Source organism: Schistocerca piceifrons, chromosome 7 (genome assembly GCF_021461385.2).
Source record: "Schistocerca piceifrons isolate TAMUIC-IGC-003096 chromosome 7, iqSchPice1.1, whole genome shotgun sequence".
Classification (NCBI taxonomy): domain Eukaryota; kingdom Metazoa; phylum Arthropoda; class Insecta; order Orthoptera; family Acrididae; genus Schistocerca; species Schistocerca piceifrons.
Genome location: NC_060144.1, coordinates 353263275 through 353285416, shown reverse-complemented (window position 1 = coordinate 353285416; position 22142 = coordinate 353263275). Strand labels below are relative to the sequence as shown.

Genomic DNA, 22142 nt, shown 5'->3' with positions numbered 1-22142 from the left:
TGCATTCATTATCCGTCGCTGCATCCATTACTGCATGCAAACATAAAAGGTAAGTTGTAGTCATGTTTTAGTAAGTAAATAAAATATATTGTATTAAATCTTCTATATATGTATAATTAAACTGAAGTTCTCTGCTCGGTTCTCCTTGTATATCCGAGCTACGTTTGCACGGAATCCTCAGTGCATGAGTCCTGCTCGCACTTCTCCAGTTTTATTTACCGTTGTTTGCGTGCAGCGCTGCGCTTCCGCATTATGATCTAGTAAACAGCCCGTATATTAACGGTTGTTACAGTATTTCGTGTTTCAGGGCCTAAGCATAATTCGGAAAATCTTCAGTTTGTTAAACGTAAACATCATGTGCAGGCTACTGAGTGACTGTATTTATGCCTTGAAAAACAATCCATAACTACATACAGGATACAGTGTGGTCATAAACAGTCTGAAGAGTTTGTAAAGGTGTTGCAGGGGAGTTTGTGCTGAGAAGTAGTTGCTAAAAAAAAGTACGTTACGTTGTGCCGTTTCCGAGTTATTTAGCATTGAAGTTAGCCAATGAGGTCGTCGCGCGCGCAAATTCAAGTACTTGCATGCGCTAAAATGTGGCAATGCACAGACATTTGTGTTTTTGAGTTACCACTTGTTCAAATGCTCATTACCAATGAAAATGTGCATTTTTCTGAAGTGTAAATTGAAGCTAGGTGAATAATAGCTAAGTTTGTTCGGTTTGAGGAAACCAAACGTAGAACACGTTTGGCGCCATTGTCTCCGGCAGGCTGCTTGAATTTGCGACCTGATTGGCCGACTCCAGTGTTAATACTCGGAAACGGCGCAACACATCGAATTTTTTTCTTAACAATTACACTCCACAACCTGTTTTATGGTGAGTAGCAGAGAGTGTGTACCACTGTCACTTTTCCACCTTCTCAGTTAAAGTCGAGAATGGTCTCGGGAACATCGTTCGCTGGCAAGCCTCCTTGTTGTTGTTGTTGTTGTTGTTGTGGTCTTCAGTCCTGAGACTGGTTTGATGCAGCTCTCCATTCTACTCTATCCTGTGCAAGCTTCTTCATCTCCCAGTACCTACTGCAACCTACATCCTTCTGAATCTGCTTGGTGTATTCATCTCTTGGTCTCCCTCTACGATGTTTACCCTCCACGCTGCCCTCCAATACTAAATTTGTGATCCCTTGATGCCTCAGAACATGTCCTACTAACCGGTCCCTTCTTTTTGTCAAGTTGTGCCACATACTCCTCTTCTCCCCAATTCTATTCAATACTTCATCATTAGTTATGTGATCTACCCATCTAATCTTCAGCATTCTTCTGTAGCACCACATTTCAAAAGCTTCTATTCTCTTCTTGTCCAAACTATTTATCGTCCATGTTTCACTTCCATACGTGGCTACACTCCATACAAATACTTTCAGAAACGAATTCCTGACACTTAAATCAATACTTGATGTTAACAAATTTCTCTTCTTCAGAAGCGCTTTCCTTGCCATTGCCAGTCTATATTTTATATCCTCTCTACTTCGACCATCATAAGTTATTTTGCCCCCCAAATAGCAAAACTCTTTTACTACTTTAAGTGTCTCATTTCCTAATCTAATTCCCTCAGCATCACCCGACTTAATTCGACTACATTCCATTATCCTCGTTGTGGTCCTCCTTGTGAGTTCGAATCTCTTAAATTTCGCCTGCATGTTCTTTCCGCGAGGTACACTAAGGAGGAAACAATATATAGCTTCAATCTTCTAGGAAAATGCCTTCAGGAACTTTTAACCACGCCTCGTTGCATAACGCCTCCCTTGTATCGTCTGTCACGGAGTTGGATGAGGATCTCTGTGACGCTAGCTTTGGCACATACTAGCCAGACCTGTAACGAAATATAGTGCTCTTTTTGGAACTACTGCAGTTCCTTTATGTATTCTATCTGGCAAAGATCCCACACTGTCGAGGAATAGTCAAGTTTCAGTTGAACGAGAGCTTTGTTAACTAGATCCTTTGTGTGTAGACGCCACTTGCTTCCATTGAATATCAGGCTGGCATTTGCTTTCCCTACAATTAGTTTTAAGTGTTTGTTCTACTTTAAATCGCTCTGTACGCATAGTCAAAGAATGGTTCAAATGGCTCTGAGCACTATGGGACTTAACATCTGAGGTCATCAGTCCCCTAGAACGTAGAACTAGTTAAACCTAACTAACCTAAGGACATCACACACATCCATGCCCGAGGCAGGATTCGAACCTGCGACCGTAGCGTAACTATCGTGTAGTTATACAACAACGCATCTTTCTACTTTGTCATTGTAAGATGGTCTGTGTTCATGTCGAGAAGTGATCACAATTATCCGGACACCCCCAAAAACATACGTTTTTAATATTAGGTGCATTGTGCTGCCACGTACTACCAGGTACTCCATATCAGCGACATCAGTAGTCATTAGACATCGTGAGAGAGCAGAATGGGGCGCTTCGCGGAACTCTCGGACTTCGGGCATTGTCAGGTGATTGGGTGTCACTTGTGTCACACGTCTGCACGCGAGATTTACACACTCCTAAACATCTCTAGGTCCACTGTTTCCGATATGATAGTGAAATGGACACGTGAAGCGGAACGTACAGCACAAAAGCGTACAGGCCGAACTCGTCTGTTGACTGACAGTGACCGCCGACAGTTGAAGAGGGTCGTAATGTGTAACAGGTAAACATCTATCCAGACCATCAAACAGGAATTCCAGACTGCATCAGGATCCACTGCAAGTACTATGACAGTTAGGCGAGAGGCGAAAAAAACTTGGATTTCATGGTCGAGCGGTTGCTCATAAACCACACATCACGCCGGTAAACGCCAAACGACGCCTTGATTGGTGTAAGGAGAGTAAATATTGGACAATTGAATGGTGGAAAAACGTTGTGTGCAGTGACGAATGACGGTACACAATGTGACGATCCGATGGCAGGGTGTGGGTATGGCGAATGCCCGGTGAACGTGATCTGCCAGCATGTGTAGTGCCAACAGTAAAATTCGGAGGCGGTGGTGTAATGGTGTGGTCGTGTTTTTCATGGACGGGGCTTGCACTCCTTGTTTTGCGTGGCACTATCACAGCACAGGCCTACATTTATGTTTTAAGCATCTTCTTGCTTCCCAGTGTTGAAGAGCACTTGGGGAATGGCTTTTTCATCTTTCAACACGATTGAGCACCTGTTCATATTGCATGGCCTGTGGCGGAGTGGTTAGACGACAATAACATCCCTGTAATGGTCTGGCCTGCACAGAGTCCTAACCTGAATCCTATAGAACACCTTTGGGGTGTTTTGGAACACCGACTTCGTGCCAGGCCTCACCGACCGATATCGACACCTCTCCTCAGTGCAGCACTCCGCGATTAATGGGATGCCATCACCCAACCATCTGATTGAAAGTGTGCCTGCCCAAGTGGAAGCTGTCATCAAGGCTAAGGGTGGGGCAACACCATACTGAATTCTAGCATTACCAATGGAGGGCGACACGATCTTTTAAGTCATTTTCAGCCAGATGTTCGGACACTTTTGATCACATTATGTATCAATACCTGCACCAAGCGTCGATTCTCTGTTTGTCTTTGTGCATTTCACTACAATTTTTCCAGCCTTTTGACTTGGCTGTGTATAAAATCATCTGTGATCCTCCCTTACGTTATCCACAAGGTCACTTATATAGTCACTGAATGATTCACAAGATTACGACACTACCGACCGTGAGGCTGATTCCTCCTGTTGGTTTTCTGGGCACATGATACGGTAAGGAAAGTACATACACTGCCTGATAATAAAAGAAAAGCACCAGGAAGTTCATCCAAGTACACACTATTGGTCGTTATTTAAATGAAGAGTTGTTCTGTGTGAGTAGTAGAACGGCCACCAGAATGTGTGGTATTCGTATGTAGCGTTGTTACCAAACCTTATACGAGGTGTGAACACGTCAGATGTTGAGTGATAACTGTGAAGGACACGGAGATGCCCCGTAATAATGTGAGAAACAGTTATCAGCGCCTGATAAAAGTTTGGAAGAGGCCTCATTGCGGATTTCATTTGGCTAACTGGACTGCTTGGGAACGTGAGACAGGCGTACTCATCCGGAAGGTTCCGATAGACCACATCTGACCATCACAAGTGAGGACTGCCGTATTGTTTACCAAGTGTATTGTAACCCCTTCACATCACGGCCTTCCATCGCGATTAGCATCATCCTAGTCTGTGTTTCACTACTGTTGGACTGGACATTGCATTTGATCTAAATACCGCCAGAATTTCCTGGTGAATCAGTGTACAATTTATATCTTTGCTCACGAGAAGCGTACTGCCCCGAGTACTTCAACTTTGGAATACGTTTCTAGTTGCCGCGCCATTTCACTCCCAAACTGTGATGCACGTTTTATTGTACCGCAGCAGAAATGCATTTGCAGGAAACTTGGAACCTTTACTGTCTTCTTCGACTTGCGGAATGGTCTTAGCATGGGACGATATGTGTAACTTTTTGAAATACCCGCGTAGAATTAATTATGCTGCAGCTGCTCTGTCTTTTGTTGTACATCTCCAAAAATGTTCAAATGTGTGTGAAATCTTATGGGACTTAACTGCTAAGGTCATCAGTCCCTAAGCTTACACACTACTTAACCTAAATTATCCTAAGGACAAACACCCCCCCCCCCCCCCCCATGCCCGAGGGAGGACACGAACCTCCGCCGGGACCAGCCGCACAGTCCATGACTGCAGCGCCTGAGACCGCTCGGCTAATCCCGCGCGGCTGTACATCTCCCAGAAGGGCCAGTGGAACTATTGACTTAAGTCAGTATTGCAGCATTCGGATGATAATGCGATACCTAAACTAATAAAAGTTGTATGTGCCACATCAATGTTAGACTGTAAAGTATATCGTACGAAAACGTTGCCTAAAATATTGTAGTATAGTTCGCTTGCAGATGATGGAAGCTACGGAGTATGCCCGAATATTATAAGACAACACTGTCATCATTCATTCCGATTCGAAATTTGCTACGACCTTAATCAAAAACATGAGGGAGGAGCACCCAAACAACCGAACAGCCTTCTTGGTAGTGATGAACGGGTGTCGAATGACTAGGAAAGGACAAAATATCGTAATTTTCTGGATAAAAACTCATACCAACATGCCAAGCAATTAAATAGGTGACATTCTTGCGAGAAAAAGTACTCAAAGTGACAAAGATGTATACTATATTATTACCATTGGGTGACTTCATCCACAATACGAACGGGTACCCGAAAAAAATGGAATTATTTTTTAAAAGCTGTATATTTGAAATTGTTTACAAAATAACCTTTCCCCTTCAAGATACTCTCCATTACAACTAATACATTTGAGCCACAGGTGCTCTCACTGTTCGAAACGTTTTTCGCAGTCGTCTTTACAAGTGGCTGACAACTCCCCCCTCGTTTTTTTCTTTACTTCTTCAATGTTGTCCTTTCATGCTCCTTTTCATGCATGGAAATAAGAAAAAGCCACACAGTCAGGTCAGGCGAGTAAGGTACGCGGGGCAGCGGAACCATGCCATTTCCAGCCAAAAACTGTCTAACAGAGATGGCTGTGTGTGCAGGGGAGTTGTGGTGGAAGAGCCAGCCTCCTGTCTGACACAAATCAGCTCTTTTTTGACGAGCATTGTTGCAAAATCTTCTTAAAACTTCCAAATATAAGGTCTGATTGACAGTCTGACCTGGGAGAACAAACCATGAGTGAACTACGCCCTTAGCATCAAAAAAGCAAATCAGCATTGGTTTGATGTTTGATTTGACTTTTTTTTGACGGGGTGACGGTGACATCTTCCATTGGCTTGACTGTTGCTTTGACATTTGACAGAAAATCTGGATCAGTTTCAAGTTGTTGTTTCAAAGCACGACATTTTTCAGCTCGACGTTCCTTATGACTGCCAGTCAGAGCCCGAGGAACAAACTAGGCAGAAAGCCTTTTCATTCCCAATTTTTTTTTTTAATTCGCTGCACCGAGCTCCAAGATAACCCACTAATCGTTGACCAGTTGTCTGTCGACGGTCTGTGAGCACAAGCTCTCGAATGTTTTCAATATTTTCGTCGATTCGGCCACTTGATGGACGTCCTGAACGAGTTTTGTCTTCGACCGATATGTCGCCAATTTTAAATCGGATAAACCATTCGTACACTATAGTTTTTCCCGTAGCGTTATCTTGATAAGCTGTTTTAACATTAAAACAGTTTCAGAAGCATTTTTACCGAGCATAAAACAGTTTCACAGCTGAACATTGTTAACTTAAACTTGCCACCATAAAAAACGAAACAAGAACAAAACAGCTCTAGCAAAAACAATCGTGCAGATGAACACAAGAAGACAGGTCGACAACACAGGCGGCACTGTAGCAATGAGTCGCGCTATATACGCCTAGCGGCAGAAATGCGTACTACACAAGCTCCGCCCACAACAACGTTATTCCTTTTTTTTCGGTATCCTCTCGTTTAACGAATATTTTTTTGAGAAATTTGGGCTAAAAGCGGAGGGCCTCGCTAGCGACAGTATTAAGACACTACGTCGACAATAATACCAGCGATACCAACCGGACCTTGGTAACGTGTATCTATCTGAGCATGGGAATTCGCCGGCCGCGGTGGCCGTGCGGTTCTGGCGCTGTAGTCCGGAACCGCGGACCGCTACGGTCGCAGGTACGAATCCTGCCTCGGGCATGGGTGTATGTGATGTCCTTAGGTTAGTTAGGTTTAAGTAGTTCTAAGTTCTAGGGGACTTAGGACTTAAGATGTTGAGTCCCATAGTGCTCAGAGCCATTTGAACCATGGGAATTCCTGCTCGTCGTTCGCCGCAAGATGGTCATCACCGTCTTCCTCCGGTGGAGAGAATGACCTGAAGCGCCAATGATCATGATGTTGAGCGACCGAAACAAATTTACAAACAAGGAAGGAAGACCTAAGTAATATTATTTTTGGCTGCGTGTATCGGACGGGCTCGCTAAGAGCACTACTGTGAAATACTAGCCGTCTGAAACATTACTTGTCGCCGTCAGCCCCTGCGCTGTTGGCATCAAGAGAACAGTACATAAAACGTTACATACCTTCAGTCGAAGCGAAACTAACTGCATATCAGATATTTGTGGACTATAAAGCAATGTTTTTAATGTTCAATCCTGACTGAGAGCGAACTTGTGACACAGGGTGATCACAAAAGAACTTCACACTTTCAAAAATTCATAGATGCGAAACGGTACGACTTCCTCGTTTCAAACCTTGATCTGGTTATACAGTATCTCTGGAAGGCACTTTAGGTATGCACGCAGTTCTTTTGTTGCAGGATGCCACAGCTAGGGAGTGCTAATGTAGAAACTAGCAAGTACACCACACAGAAAATATAGTGTCTGTAGGATTTTGGAAATGGGTGTTCGTGGGACCATAAGATGTCGCCTTTCTCGACATGTTGATTTCTGTGGGCTGCCTGAACATGGTAAATCATGAGACCGACCACGATGCAGCCCTTCTCCGTACACTGTTTATAGCAGGCATAAATGAAGACCGCTTTATGGCTCCTGGTGAATGTGTGTAAGAAATGCTCGTTGAACAGCTGTTACCGAGTCCCTTTTTGCTAACTGAGGGACACGCCAGATCTTCTGTTGTGCCGTACTTCCCATTTTCTACACTAGCACTCTACAACAATAGAATTGTGTGCATACGTAAAACCATCTTCCTAATCTACCTATTAACAGGTAAAAGGTTGAAGCGAATACCTTTTAACGTTTCGTTTCTATGATTTTTTAAAAGTGTAAAGTACTTTTGTGCTCACTCTGTATGTGTATGTTAACCTCAAGATACTATAATTGTCTCTGTTTATTATGTATGGTATTAATGAAATACCTTCAGGATTACTATGTATGTAAAGGTCTTAGGGAGGCCGAAAAGCTACAAAAACGGACCACCTTATGTCTTGGCTGAAGTAGTTTTGGGCCGAAGGTTTCCGGAAGTTAATTCTCACAGTTAAGACGTCGTTCACAGAAGTGATGGAGTACTGATGAGCTTATTGCACAACGGCCATTCCGACTCATTCTGTCAGTCGTTTAGATGACTGGAGTCACCTCACGCCCATCCAGAAGGTCAGAAGGTCCTGATGCAGTCATGGATCGAGCTTTAGTAGCAGGAGCACTACGCCACCGCCACACCGCCTGCCTGACTCCAGCCCAATATTGCTCTGCGCACCATCTATGCTCTGTGAAAACCCATGCATTTTGAAGAGTACCTTTGAAGTAGTCTTTGTGCACTTTACCCTTGCAGTAGACTAAAAATGGAGCGAAAATCTGTGAGTGGATGGATATAGATACTAAGACGAAAATTAAGACCATATGCCACTCATATACTTATTGATTCCTGTAGCGATACAGATTTCTTCGGCCTGTATTTGTAAGTAAAATTTGAATTGTCTTAGGCAACATCCAACAATGTAGGTTCATTTTATGCAGCCATCTTGAAAACAATATCTGCTACAGACTCAAGAGCCGGTTTTATATTTTTTCTGAGTAATTTTTAATTATAACGTCTCGTAGTAGTAAAACATTCTCTTTACTATTCAGTCAATGCCAGCCCACAACGTCTAATAGGTCAGCATTATGACTGTTTTACGTCACTCAGTTGCTGTACTTCGCGAGTGAGCGGATGATACAATCATTAACGTAGCCGGCCGGTGTGACCGTGCGGTTCTAGGCGCTTCAGTCTGGAACCGCGTGACCGCTACGGTCGCAGGTTCGAATCCTGCCTCGGGCATGGATGTGTGTGATGTCCTTAGGTTAGTTAGGTTTAAGTAGTTGTAAGTTCTAGGGGACTGATGACCACCGATGTTAAGACCCATAGTGCTCAGAGCCATTTGAACCATTAACGTGCTGGACTGGCATTCGAATGGATCTTTTAATTTAGGTCTTGCAAGGTTTCATTAGATGGCATAACCCTAAACGAGATTTGATGGATTCACTGCTCCACCCAATTCGACGATGCAGAACACCTGAAGAAGTAAAATCACCATCTTAAAGTCCAACCAAGTGGAAAATTTAGTGGTAAGTAATGCAGTTAATTTTTGTTCTAATGATCTAGTGGCTGACTTTACTTCTCTCTTCAGAATGGAAAACTTAATCCTTTCATGATAACTGACGGTGTATATAACAAAAAAATATCACTGATTTTTAAAAAAAAATAGAATAAACGCTGCCTTTCCAAGTGGTGAGTCAATCCAAGAACATTGTGCTGTAATGCTGTAATACAAAATTATTGGTGCTGTATATTATATGTTAGTGTTAATTTATTTCTTATTTGTACTTGCATTGAAGCGAAGAGCAAAAGTTATTTAACTTAAATGCATGAGAAACTCAAAAATTTGACTGTACCGCATTTTCATTGATATGTACCCTGCACATCCCGACACATCCTGTAATTCGTTTCCAATCATATACTTGTATTTGGGCCCTGAAAAACAGTAGGTTGAAGTATGATCATGTATAGACTGTTATCTGGCAAGAAATGAAATAACTTCTATTCAGTAGGTGTCCTACAGGTGGCAGGAACCCTCAAGTCAATAAGACAGCAATATCTACAAAGGCAGCGCCGTAACCCGTTGTCAAATTTTGTAAAAATTTATGGCCACTTAGAATAAACATTGTTTTAAGTTCTCGAAAAATCATGCCACAGGCTGTCATATAAATTAAAATACATTTGCGCCTTTTTGTCTTTCTTATTTATTGACTCGATCTTTCCAATGACCATAATATTCCAGGTGAACAATAGTTTAGTGATGCGTTTAGGGTTAACGTGGAATTATTTTAGATTAGTGGTTAAATGACTATGAAACTAACGATAAATTATCTACGTCTACATCTACATGATTACTCTGCAATTCGCATTTAAGTGCTTGGTAGAGGATTCATCGAACCACAATCATACTATCTCTCTACCATTCTACTCCCGAACAGCGCGCGGGAAAAACGAACACCTAAACCTTTCTGTTCGAGCTCTGATTTCTCTTATTTTATTTTGATGATCATTCCTACCTGTGTAGGTTGGGCTCAACGAAATATTTTCGCATTCGGAAGAGAGAGTTGGTGACTCAAATTTCGTAAATAGGTCTCGCCGCAACGAGAAACGTCTTTGCTTTAATGACTTCCATCCCAACTCGCGTATCATATCTGCCACACTCTCTCCCCTATTACGTGATAATACAAAACGAGCTGCCCTTTTTGCACCCTTTCGATGTCCTCCGTTAATCCCACCTGGTAAGGATCCCACACCGCGCAGCAATATTCTAACAGAGGACGAACGAGTGTAGTGTAAGCTGTCTCTTTAGTGGACTTGTTGCATCTTCCAAGTGTCCTGCCAATGAAACGCAACCTTTGGCTCGCCTTCCCCACAATATTATCTATGTGGTCTTCGCAACTGAAGTTGTTCGTAATTTTAACACCCAGGTACTTAGTTGAATTGATAGCCTTGAGAATTGTACTATTTATCGAGTAATCGAATTCCAACGGATTTCTTTTGGAACTCATGTGGATCACCTCACACTTTTCGTTATTTAGCGTCAACTGCCACCTGCCACACCATACAGCAACCTTTTCTAAGTCGCTTTGCAACTGATCTGGTCTTCGGATGATCTTACTAGACGGTAAATTACAGCATCATCTGCGAACAACCTAAGAGAACTGCTCAGATTGTCACCCAGGTCATTTATATAGATCAGGAACAGCAGAGGTCCCAGGACGCTTCCCTGGGGAACACCTGATATCACTTCAGTTTTACTCGATGATTTGCCGTCTATTACTACGAACTGCGACCTTCCTGATAGGAAATCACTGAGACGATACCCCATAGGCCCGCAGCTTGATTAGAAGTCGCTTGTGAGGAGCGGTGTCAAAAGCTTTCCGGAAATCTAGAAATACGGAACCAACCTGAGATCCTCTGTCGATAGCGGCCATTACTTCGTGCGAATAAAGAGCTAGCTGCGTTGCACAAGAACGATGTTTTCTGAAACCATGCTGATTACGTGTCAATAGATCGTTCCCTTCGAGGTCATTCATAATGTTTGAATACAGTATATGCTCCAAAACCCTACTGCAAACCGACGTCAATGATTTAGGTCTGTTGTTCGACGCATTACTCATACTACCCTTCTTAAACACTGGCGCGACCTGAGCAATTTTCCAATCTGTAGGTACAGATCTATCGGTGAGCGAGCGGCTGTATATGATTGCTAAGTAGGGAGCTATTGTATCAGCGTAATCTGGACCTGAAGACTTGCCCGTATCAAGCGATTTGAGTTGCTTCGCAACCCCTAAAGTATCTACTTCTAAGAAACTCATGCTAGCAGCTGTTCGTGTTTCAAATTCTGGAATATTCCATTCGTCTTCCCTGGTGAAGGAATTTCGGAAAACTGCGTTCAATAACTCCGCTTTAGCGTCACAGTCGTCGGTAACAGTACCATCGGCACTGCGCAGCGAAGGTATTGACTGCGTCTTGCCGCTTGTGTACTTTACATACGACCACAATTTCTTCGGATTTTCCACCAAATTTCGAGACAATGTTTCGTTGTGGAACCTATTAAAGGCATCTCGCATTGAAGTCCGTGCCAAAGTCGCGCGTCTGTAAATTTTAGCCAATCTTCGGGATTTCGCGTTCTTCTGAACTTCACATGCTTATGTATTAAATATGCATGTCCCAGATAGTAGTCTGAGAAGCCCAGTGGCGTGTGTGATTAATGGCTACACGTGCTTTGTAGAGCAGCGGGACCTCTCGCTTACCTTGTGCTGGTCTGCTTTCAGGGAGAGCAGCCACGATGCCCGTCGTTCTCTACCACTTCCCGGCCAGCCCGCCCTCCAGGATAGCTCTGGCGGCAGCTAAGGTTGTCGGGGTCGACGTCAACATCAAAATCGTCGATCTGTTTGCAAAGGAGCAACTCAAAGAAGAATTTGTCAAGGTACGTTGTGTAAAAGACAGACCTAACCAAGACCAGTCACAGCTCTTTCTTACGAGAATTATGTCATGTGCGTTGAAGCACTTTTATTTGGGCTATGAAGTCGTATAGAAACAAGCTGTGATGATGTGGAGCATCAATGGACAAATACATTACTACGATACTGCACTGCCTGTGTGATTCTGATTACGATGCGAAGTTCATTTGGAGATGCACGCATGTCCAAAGGAACAGGCACTATGGCGACTACAGCCGGTATGAAATACATTAAATGTATTCGCATTTGTGAATAATGACAATCATCAGCTGTAGAATGGAATGATGACAGTGAAAATCTGTGCCGGACCCGGGCTGGAAGCCAGATTTTCCGTTTATCGTGGGCGGTCGCCTTACCGTTTGGCTATTCGTGCACGACTCACTGTCAGACCCATGCGTTTACGACCTGGAATCGTACATTCATTTTGTACATTCCCGTACAGGTCAGACGCTGTACTTGAAAGTCGTCTGCCCGGTATCGGCAGAGAAATACTGCAGTGCCTATGTTACTCTGATTACAATGCCAACTTCCTGCACTGCAGTATCGTATTTCTCTGCCGATACCGGGCAAGACACTTTTAAGTAGAACGTCTGACCTGTAGGGGAATATACACAATGGATGTACGAGTTCAGGTCGTAAACGCATGGTTGACAACATATAAAAGTTTGGGTCTCGCCGTGCACGGATAGCCAAATGGTAAGGCGAACGCTCGCGATAAGCGGAAAATCCGTGTTCGAGTCCCGGTATCTACATCTACATCTACATGGATACTCTGAAAATCACATTTAAGTGCCTGGCAGAGGGTTCATCGAACCACCTTCACAATTCTCTATTATTCCAATCTCGTATAGCGCGCGGAAAGAATGAAAACGTGTATCTTTCCGTAGAGCTCTGATTTCCCATATTTTATCTTTGTGATCGTTCCTCCCTATGTAAGTCGGTGTCAACAAAATATTTTCGCATTCGGAGAAAAAAGTTGGTGATTTTCATTGTCGTCATTCCATTCTACATAAGACGGTTGTCCTCATTCGCAATTACGAATACTTTAGTGTATTTCAGTGGACAATGTTCAAGAGTACTCTACGATACACTTTAGACAGGTATGCGACGGAAAATGCGGCGCTGTGGTTCGACAGTCCTGCTTGACAGGAAATTTAAACGTAGCCAGAGTTTCACAGAAAAACAAAAACTGAACTAAAGCAAAATTAGGGCAAGGACATCCGTGCGTAAAGCTTTCAACGAATTCGAAAGTAAAAATTCTGTCGACCGACTTGAGAGAAAGTGCTAAGTTTTGGACTTACTTTATGTCAGTAAACAGGTCAGTCATCTGTCCAAACACTGTGTCCATAATAGCATCGAAACAAAGGGTGTGGCCTGAGTGGCCGAGCGTTGTAGGCGCTACAGTCTGGAGCTGCGCGACCGCTACGGTCGCTGGTTCGAACCCTGCCTCGGGCATGGATGTGTGTGATGTCCTTAGGTTAGTTAGGTTTAAGTAGTTCTAAGTTCTAGGGGACTAATAACCTCAGCAGTTACGTCCCATAGTGCTCAGAGCCATATGAACAAAAGGGTGTTCACACCCGGGGGCAAGGGAGGGCTGCGACTACTCCTCCCCCCCCCCCCACCTCCTTTCCCCAGCTCTTAAGGAAAGGAAACTTATACTGTACTCTGCTGTTATTCTTTCAAAAAAATGATTTAAAAGGCATTGGTACATAGATTTTTAACCGGGTCGGAACTGGAACTTTTTTATGGCTACTTGGAAGTCGCCATTCGTCTCCCATAATAGTAAAAGTAGTCCATAGCCCCAGGTATGTCCATCCACCCCCCTCCCACCTACAAACTATCGTATGGGCGCCCTTGATCGAAACGGAGGGTGACACAGAGGACGCCGAATAGTCAAACGTCTTTATTCAAAACTGTTTCACTGAGTAAGATCACACAGCAATTCCTTCTTTAAATTGTCGCAAGAGGTTCAAAATGATAGGTATTGGAATAAGTCAGCACGGAATAGTAAAGCAACTGAAGTCGCTCTACAGAGGAAAGGCCGCCGGACCTGATGGGAAACCAATAGGATTCACTCTCTTCTAGCAACAGTGTGCTGTAGGTCGCTGGAGGAGCGAAGCGTTCCTAATGATAGGAAAAAGGCGCCAGACATTCCCGTTTACAAGAAGGGTCATCGAACAGACACACAAAACTATAGGACTATATCTTTGACGTCGGTCGGTTGTAAAATTGTGGAACATGTTTCATGCTCGATTATTATGACATTTTTGGAGACCCAAAACCTCCTCTGTAGGAATAATCAACCTAGGTTCCGAAAACACAGAACCTGTGAAACCCAGCTCACTCTATTCGTCTACGAGACCCAGAAAGGAGTATAACAGATATTGACACTCAATTCGATGCAGTGTTCCTTGACGTGCATGGGCGTTCCGTGCAGTTCCGCACTGCCACCTAATGAACAAAATTCGAGCTTACGGAATATCAGACGGGTTGTGTGACTGGAGTCAAGTCTCTTCAAACAGAACATGTCGTTCTCGATGGGCAGATTTCTTCAGACGTAAAATTAACCTCTGGCGTACCCCAAGGCAGTGTCGTACGACCACTACTTTTCACAGTGTAACACAAATAACGTAATGTAATATAAATGAACTAGTAGGCAACATCGGAAGTTCAATAAGGTTTTTCGCGGATGATGCTGATGTCCACAGTGAAGTCCAGACGTAGCGAAATGCAAGAAGACCTGCCGAGGTTCAACGTTTGGAGCAGGGAATGGCAATTGAACCTGAACATAAGAAATGTAAGTGTTGTGTCTAGACAAGACAGCCTAGACACAATGAGAGGAAGCCGAAAGGCACGCACTAAGTTAAAGCAGGTCTGAAACAGGATACGTAATGAATGCTATAAAGAAAAGTACGTAGCTTCTGGAATACTTAACTTTAATCCATCCTTTTGGTACATCTGGAGATTGTGGCGATACAAGTGAGACTCTTTAGATACATGCAATGTTACTAATGGCGCCTTGCTAGGTCGTAGCCATTGACTTAGCTGAAGGCTATTCTAACTATCGGCTCGGCAAAGGAGCGAGGCTTCGTCAGTATAGTCGCTAGCTACGTCGTCCGTACAACTCGGGCGAGTGCTATTCCGTATCTCGAGACCTGCCTTGTGGTGGCGCTCGGTCTGCGATCACACAGTGGCGACACGCGGGTCCGACATGTACTAATGGACCGCGACCGATTTAAAACTACCACCTAGCAAGTGTGGTGTCTGGCGGTGACACCACAGTAAGGTACTCAAAGATCCATTGCTGAATGATTACACGATTGCAGAACAATCACATTCACAAAATACACTGACGGAAAAAAATGCAACACCAAGAAGGAGCTGTGCGACACAAACGAAAGTTGGTAGGCGTGTTTCTACATCTGAAAGATGATGTGTATTCCAGTTTCGCGTGTCATATTAGAGGGGCGATAGTAGCACCAATATGGGGATGCAAATCAGTTTTGCTTTAAATAATGGCTTTAACGGTCGTGAGCATATTGGCCTTTGACATAGGATGTGGCGCAATGACACGACAAATTGTTACAAATCGGCTACTTCAAGGACAGCCCCGAACCAGACGCTCTGTTGCGTCCATTCCACTGACCCCAAACCACCGCCATTTGCGACTTCAGTGGTGTCAAGCGAGAGCTCATTGGTGGGCAGAGAGGAGGTCTGTTGTGTTTTCTAATGAAAGCTGCCTCTGTTCTGCTCCAGTGATGGCCATGTATTGGTTAGGAGACCAGTTCACGGCCTTCAACCAGCCGGTCTGTGTGCTAGACACACTGGACCTACACATAGAGTTATGGTCTGGTGTATGTTTTCGTATGACAGCAGGAGCACTCTCTTGGTCATCCCCTGCAAATTTGTAAGTCAGTCTAGTGATTTGACATGTTGTGCTGCCATTCCCGAACAACGTTCCAAGAGATGTTTTCCAGCTAGATAACGCTCGCGCACATACCGCGACACGGAACTCCATCCAATAAACTGACATCCGGCACCTGCACAACACAATGCGTGTACGTTTGCATTCTTGCGTTCAACGTTCTGACGGTTACACCGGTTATTGATGTACCACGTTTTCACATTTGCAGTGGATTACCTCGCACTTACATTAAGCTATGTTTGTGTAATATTAATCACTTAAATATGTTACCTAGACAAATGTATTCTCGAAAATTCATTACTGTACCTTAATTATTGTTTGGCGTTGCGATTTTTTCCGTCACTGTATCCATGAGTACGCGTACAGAGCGATATGAAGTAGAACGAACACACACAACTTATCACCGGTGAAGCAGATGTCACACTCAGATTCCCTGGAAGAACCCTCAGGAAATACAACCCGCCCACAAAACGGGTAGCTTACAAAACCTGCGTTCAACCAATACTTGAATATCACTCGTCAGTCTCGGATCCGTATCAGATAGTACCGACAGTGATAATTGAAAAAATTCAAAGAACAACAACTCGTTTCGTTACAGGTTCATTTAGGAAGCGCGAAAGCGTCACTGAGGTGCCCAGCTATCTCCAGTGGCAGACGCTGCAAGAGAGGCGTTTTGCATCACGCTGCATTTATTGTTTGAGTTCTGAGAGCATACATTCCTAGAAGAGTCAACCCAGGATTAATGGCTATCTTTCTTCCCTCTAACTATTCCATAGCGGTATAGGAAAAGCTGGAAGAGACAGTGGTATGCAAAGTATCCTCTGCTGAACACCGTAAGATGCCATGCGGAGTATAGATGTAGATGTAGATGTCGATATTATTAGACAACTCAATGTATATTAGTGCTTGACAATTCCATTATTTGTGATGGGCGTTCAATAATTAAAATGCAACACTTTTTTTTGTCCAGTTTGGTTGAAAACATGCAGAATTTGCTGTGAGACATCGTAGAATATTCCTGCTGCAGCCCTTATAGTTTGATGAAGTTCCGATAGGTGACGCCGCAGTACGTAGCCTTCAAAATGGCGTCTGTAACGGAGATGTGTTCCAAACAGAGAGTTGTCATTGAGTTTCTTTCGGCGGAAAACCAGAGAATCGCAGTTACTCGTATGCAGTTGCAGAATGTCTACGGAGACCTAATAGTTAACAAAAGCACGGTGAGTCGTTGGGCGAGGCATCTGTTGTTATCACAGCAAGGTCGTGCAAAACTGTCGGTTCTCCCACGTGCACGTCGGCTTTGACTCCAGCAGTGTTGCAACGTGCGTATACTCTAATTCGAGGAGATAGGTGGTTCACATGTCGCTGCTCAACTGGATGCCTTTGTCAGCCTGCACATCCGAGAGGAGCTCACAAAATTTCATTGGACTCTTCTACCTCATTCACCCTACAGACTGGATCTCGCATCATCCAGCTTCCATCTTTTTGGTCCAATGAGGGATGCACTCCGTGGGAAACAGTACGCGGATGATAGGGAGGTTACTGATGGAGCAAGACGATGGCTTCAACGTTGCCCAGTACTGGTTCCATGCAGGCATACAGGCCCCTCTAGTAAGGTAGAGTAAGGCCGTCGCTTTGAACGGACCTTATGTCGAAAAATAGTGGTTTTTAGCCAGTAGAATGCGGAATAGTATGGTGTGTTGGAATCCTGATAAAACTAACCTGCTTTTGCAAAAAGAAAATGTGTTGCATTACTTATTGAACGCCACTTGTCAGACCCCTCCTTTCAAACCAAATTACTGACTACGAAACTTATCACTTAGCTCTGATCAGATTGATAATTTTCTACGAACAGTAACACGATGGTGTTCGAGGTGATGGTTTTCAAGTTTCTATTGGGTTGGCATCGTCTGTCTATTAATAAAACAACTGTGCTATTGCTGATACAAGCACCATTTTATTTTTCTTGCTATAGATATTATTATTTCTATTATTTTTGTGAAAAGGTGGATATCACCAATCTTGCGATTTCATTAACTGCGTCACCCAGTCCAGATTTCTATTTTGAGTCTTCCTGTGTTGTTCAAGACATTACATTGTCATATTTTTGTGTGTGTTTGGATGGAGCTGTATGGGCGTAAGTACTGGCTGGCGTTCCACCGGGTGCTTGTGGCCACCCGTACGACTCCCTCCATTCGACGTTGCGGTTCTGCTGTCTTCAGGCTCTGCTGAAGGTCTGATGCTGGTGAACTGTTGCAGTTGTCATGAGTTTGATATAAGAGCTTGCTGCCTGCATCGAGACATAGGTTTTTAGGGTTCCATACCTAAATCGATAGAAACAAAAGCTTTACAGTATCGCTTTGTCGTCCGTCCTTCCGTCCATCTGTCCGACTGTTAAAAACCCTTTCTCTCGGAATTGTCTAGACGTACGAATCCTATTCACCACATATGACACAACTGGCCGCCCTGTGGCAGTACCTGTCGCAAAGTCGAGGCACTGTGAAGCTGCTTCCTGTTCATAGTTTTCCAGTCAGATCCGTATGTACAGTAGGTACTGTTCGCTTTACAATTTCTCTGATTTTTCACATCTGGGTAGCAAATCCCTGGAGATCACAAGGGGTATCAAGTCTCCAGTCTTAGAGTCTGTATTTTTGTACTGATGAATGTCAGTTACGTGATATACTCTGTTTTTTAGTTCGTTCCAACATAGCTACCCTTTTCTATTGTGCGCAGTGGTCCATCGATGGTTTCTTTGAGCATTTTGTGCAGATGTGTGAAGTTCGTCGTATGGTATGGAACCAATGACGGATTGGTTGGCCTGTTCTCTTGCATCACTGCTGTGTTTGGTATTGAGTGGGTTCAAGAGCACCCATAAGCTACTTTGTAGGGGGTGGGGGGTGTAGACTGGGGATATGGAATATTTTTATTGTAATTCTTTGGAAGATGAATGACGACTTGTAAGCAGCCATAAAAATTGATGAAGTTTTCTCGGGTCTCCAGCGTTGATATCTCGCGACGCTTCGGGAAGTGTCATACTACCCATCTTCGCCGAAACATCGTGAGATATCAACGCTACCACCCGGCTGGAGACCCGAGAAACCTTCATCAATACTTTACGCCCGGAAAGCCTACAGTCAGCCATAAAAATGTGCCAGTTCCGATCATATTAAAAACCAGGAAAATACCGTCTTTTAAATAATTTTCTTGAAAGGAAAAAACCTGACTACACTATTTTTTCCTTTCGCTAGGAGCTGGGGGGAGGGGGGGTCTTTGCCCCCCCCCGGGTATGGGCGCCCTGCTTGGGATTCTGTTCACTTTTCCATTTCACGTCTTGTAGAAAGGCTTAGAAAACAGCTTGATCTGGGAACATCGTAGGTTGGGTGTTCTTGGTGCTTACTGTGGGCATGAGATTCTTCTCTGGAATCCAAGAACTGTAAAAGGTGTTTAAGTGTTGCCTGGTTTGTGCTTAGTTGAGGTAGTTGATTGGTTAACTGCTTCCATTTCATTTCCACTTGAATCTCACCGTCACTTCAGGCAATGACTAGTTGACACCCACTCATCTTCGGAATAGTTGTTGCTTCCACCTTAGCTTGTGGACTCCATCTCTAGACGACCGAATCGCTCTGTTTTTGTATAGATACATATCAGTAACCCCCCAATCTTTAAAGAATCCAACTGCCATGCACAAAACAGCTTCAAACTTCTGATTACATTACAAATGATAAAATATATTAAATACTTGATGTTATTCATGTAAGCAAGAAAAAGTTTAGAAAGTGTTTGAAATTGTGTTTGAAGTTGTTGGGTGTTGCTTAGTGCTCTTATTATAAACCGTTGGATTAATACTGTCTGGATAATTTACTCTTCATTTTGAGCAAAAGCTAGTTTCTCATGCATCTCAATATTTGTGATATTCTACTCCCTGATCTATGTGTCATACAACGATATAATTCTGCAGGTACATTCAGTGTTATGCAGCTCCCATCTGTGAAATGTGTTGCAAATAGAGTTAGTAGTTCAGAAATAGTACTTTAAAACGTGGTGCCTGATACTGAAGTTTTACTACAAGAACAGCGAAAATGTAATAAGCACTAACTTTTTCTTTCACTCATTTTGTGTGTGCATGTGCGTGTGGGGGGGGGGGGGGGGTGTCAGGGTTGGGAAATTGAGTGACAGAAAGTTCTTAAAGGTTTGAAATTGCATTTAAAGTTTGTCAGAAGTCACACTCATTCTCAAATACTGGACGAATATAGTCATAATTTACGAGTAGTATGTTAAGTGCCTCAGGGCATCTTCTAATCAGAATGCTTGTCTTACTGTGTTAAGCCTTCAGTATAAGATTATACTTCTTAATATTTAGATTATGACAGAATTTTAAATTCTTAAATCCAGACGATAGTATTGTGAAATGCTGAAAATCTAAGTTTCATTGCTCCTGTAACTGGGATGTGAACCATGAAACTTGCACTGGGTTAGTCAGTAATATAGATTCTTCATTGCTCATGGTTAGGTTAGGTTAGGTTAAATGTCAGATGCTGACTTTGTTTGGACTATCATTTGTTTTGCTGATTTTTGATGCATCTGCATTGCATCTGCCACAGGGACTTGTCTCTTACTTGTGGAGAAGAGAGCATTCTGCTACCATATCCGTAAATTCATATTAAACATTTTAAATATTTTATAGTAATAACACAATTTTATCATAATTGTATTAAAATATTTTGTACATTTTACTGTTATTATAATATTATTATTAAAACCTATGAATATGTAGGACATAAAAAACTGGGAGTTACAGCAAGTTACTGGTGGGTGGGAGTGCTTAGTCAGTTTAATACTTATGAGCTTTCACTGCTTCGTACCACCACAAGTGTTTGAAGCTTACTGAGTTTGGCGGGGACTCACTACGCCCTCCCCTCTATGTGCCAGAAGCATCAATACTTCCCTACATCATGTTACAAGGCCTCATTCAAAGCATAATGGTATTTTACACTCAGGGGAGTATAATCTTATACAGAATTTTGGTAACCAGTTAGATAACATACAGTTTCATAACAACTTTCACAACATTTCCCTTACAGCATACAAACTGTAACTATAAATATAATTTGAATATAATAGAGGGAAACATTCCACGTGGTATATAAATATAATTTGATAGAAGTAAACAATTATGTGAGTTCGATGTTTACATAGAATAAATTGTTGTTGCTGTTGTTGTAGACTTCAGCTCGGCAATAGTTTGATGCAGCACTCCATGCTAATTCATCCTGTGCAAGCCTGTTCATCTCTGCATAACTGCAGCAACATACATCTGTTTGAGACTGCATATTGTATTCAAGCCTTGGTCTCCCTCTAACACACTTCATTCCATTACCAAACTGACAATTTTTTTATGACTCAGAATGTTTCCTATCAATCGATCCCTTCTTTTAAATGAGTTGTGCCATAATTTTTTCCCCTAATTTTTTAGTACCTCCTCAAGTATTACTTGGTCTCCCAACAAATGGTTAGCATTCTTCTATAGCACCAAAATTCAAAAGTTTCCATTCTCTTCTCCTGTGAGTTCCTTACTGTCTACATTTCACTTTCATACAAAGCTACACTCTAGATAAATACACTCAAAAAAGACCTCCTAACACTTACTCTGATATTATATGCTAACAAATACATCTTATTGAGAAAGGCTTTTGCTATAGCTGTTGTGTACATAGTTCTGCGTAGTCAGCGCGTACACAACTTTCCCACTAGAGCGCGCCCCGCTACGCACAACAGCACAGGCGCAGCGCTCGTATGTCTCCGCACTACGAGATGGCGCTCTCTTAGAGATGGACCAAATTCTACTTCCGCCGATCCGCGTATTAATATGTAACGCAGCCAATGAGATTGCTGCTAACGTAGAACCTTTTTTCCCCATGGATCACACTCGTGCAGTGATACCTGAAAGCACGAGGTATTACGAGTGTACAGACCTCCGATTAGTCAGACTGCATCAGTCTGCATTAGTCTGTACCAGTCTGTAGTCAAGTTTCAGTCTGCGCCTAGTAAGATTATCATATTCCTGTACGTAGCCATGAAGAGAAATGTATAGACACTTTGTCAAGTATCAGAGATGTGAGAATAAGATTAACGTACCAAGACCATAGGAACTTCAGATTGTCAATTGTAAACAGCATCCAGAATCAAGTTACATAA

General features: G+C 43.0%; 1 protein-coding gene across 1 annotated transcript in view; it reads left to right on the top strand.

Annotated features, from left to right (window-relative positions):
* Positions 1-22142, top strand: part of LOC124805332 (glutathione S-transferase D7-like) — a 60473-nt gene that overhangs the window by 21107 nt on the left and 17224 nt on the right. The window contains exon 2 of the mRNA XM_047265853.1: positions 11837-11991. Within this exon, the coding sequence (XP_047121809.1) occupies positions 11851-11991 (141 nt within the window). The 5' untranslated portion in view covers positions 11837-11850. The remainder of the gene's footprint in view (positions 1-11836; positions 11992-22142) is intronic.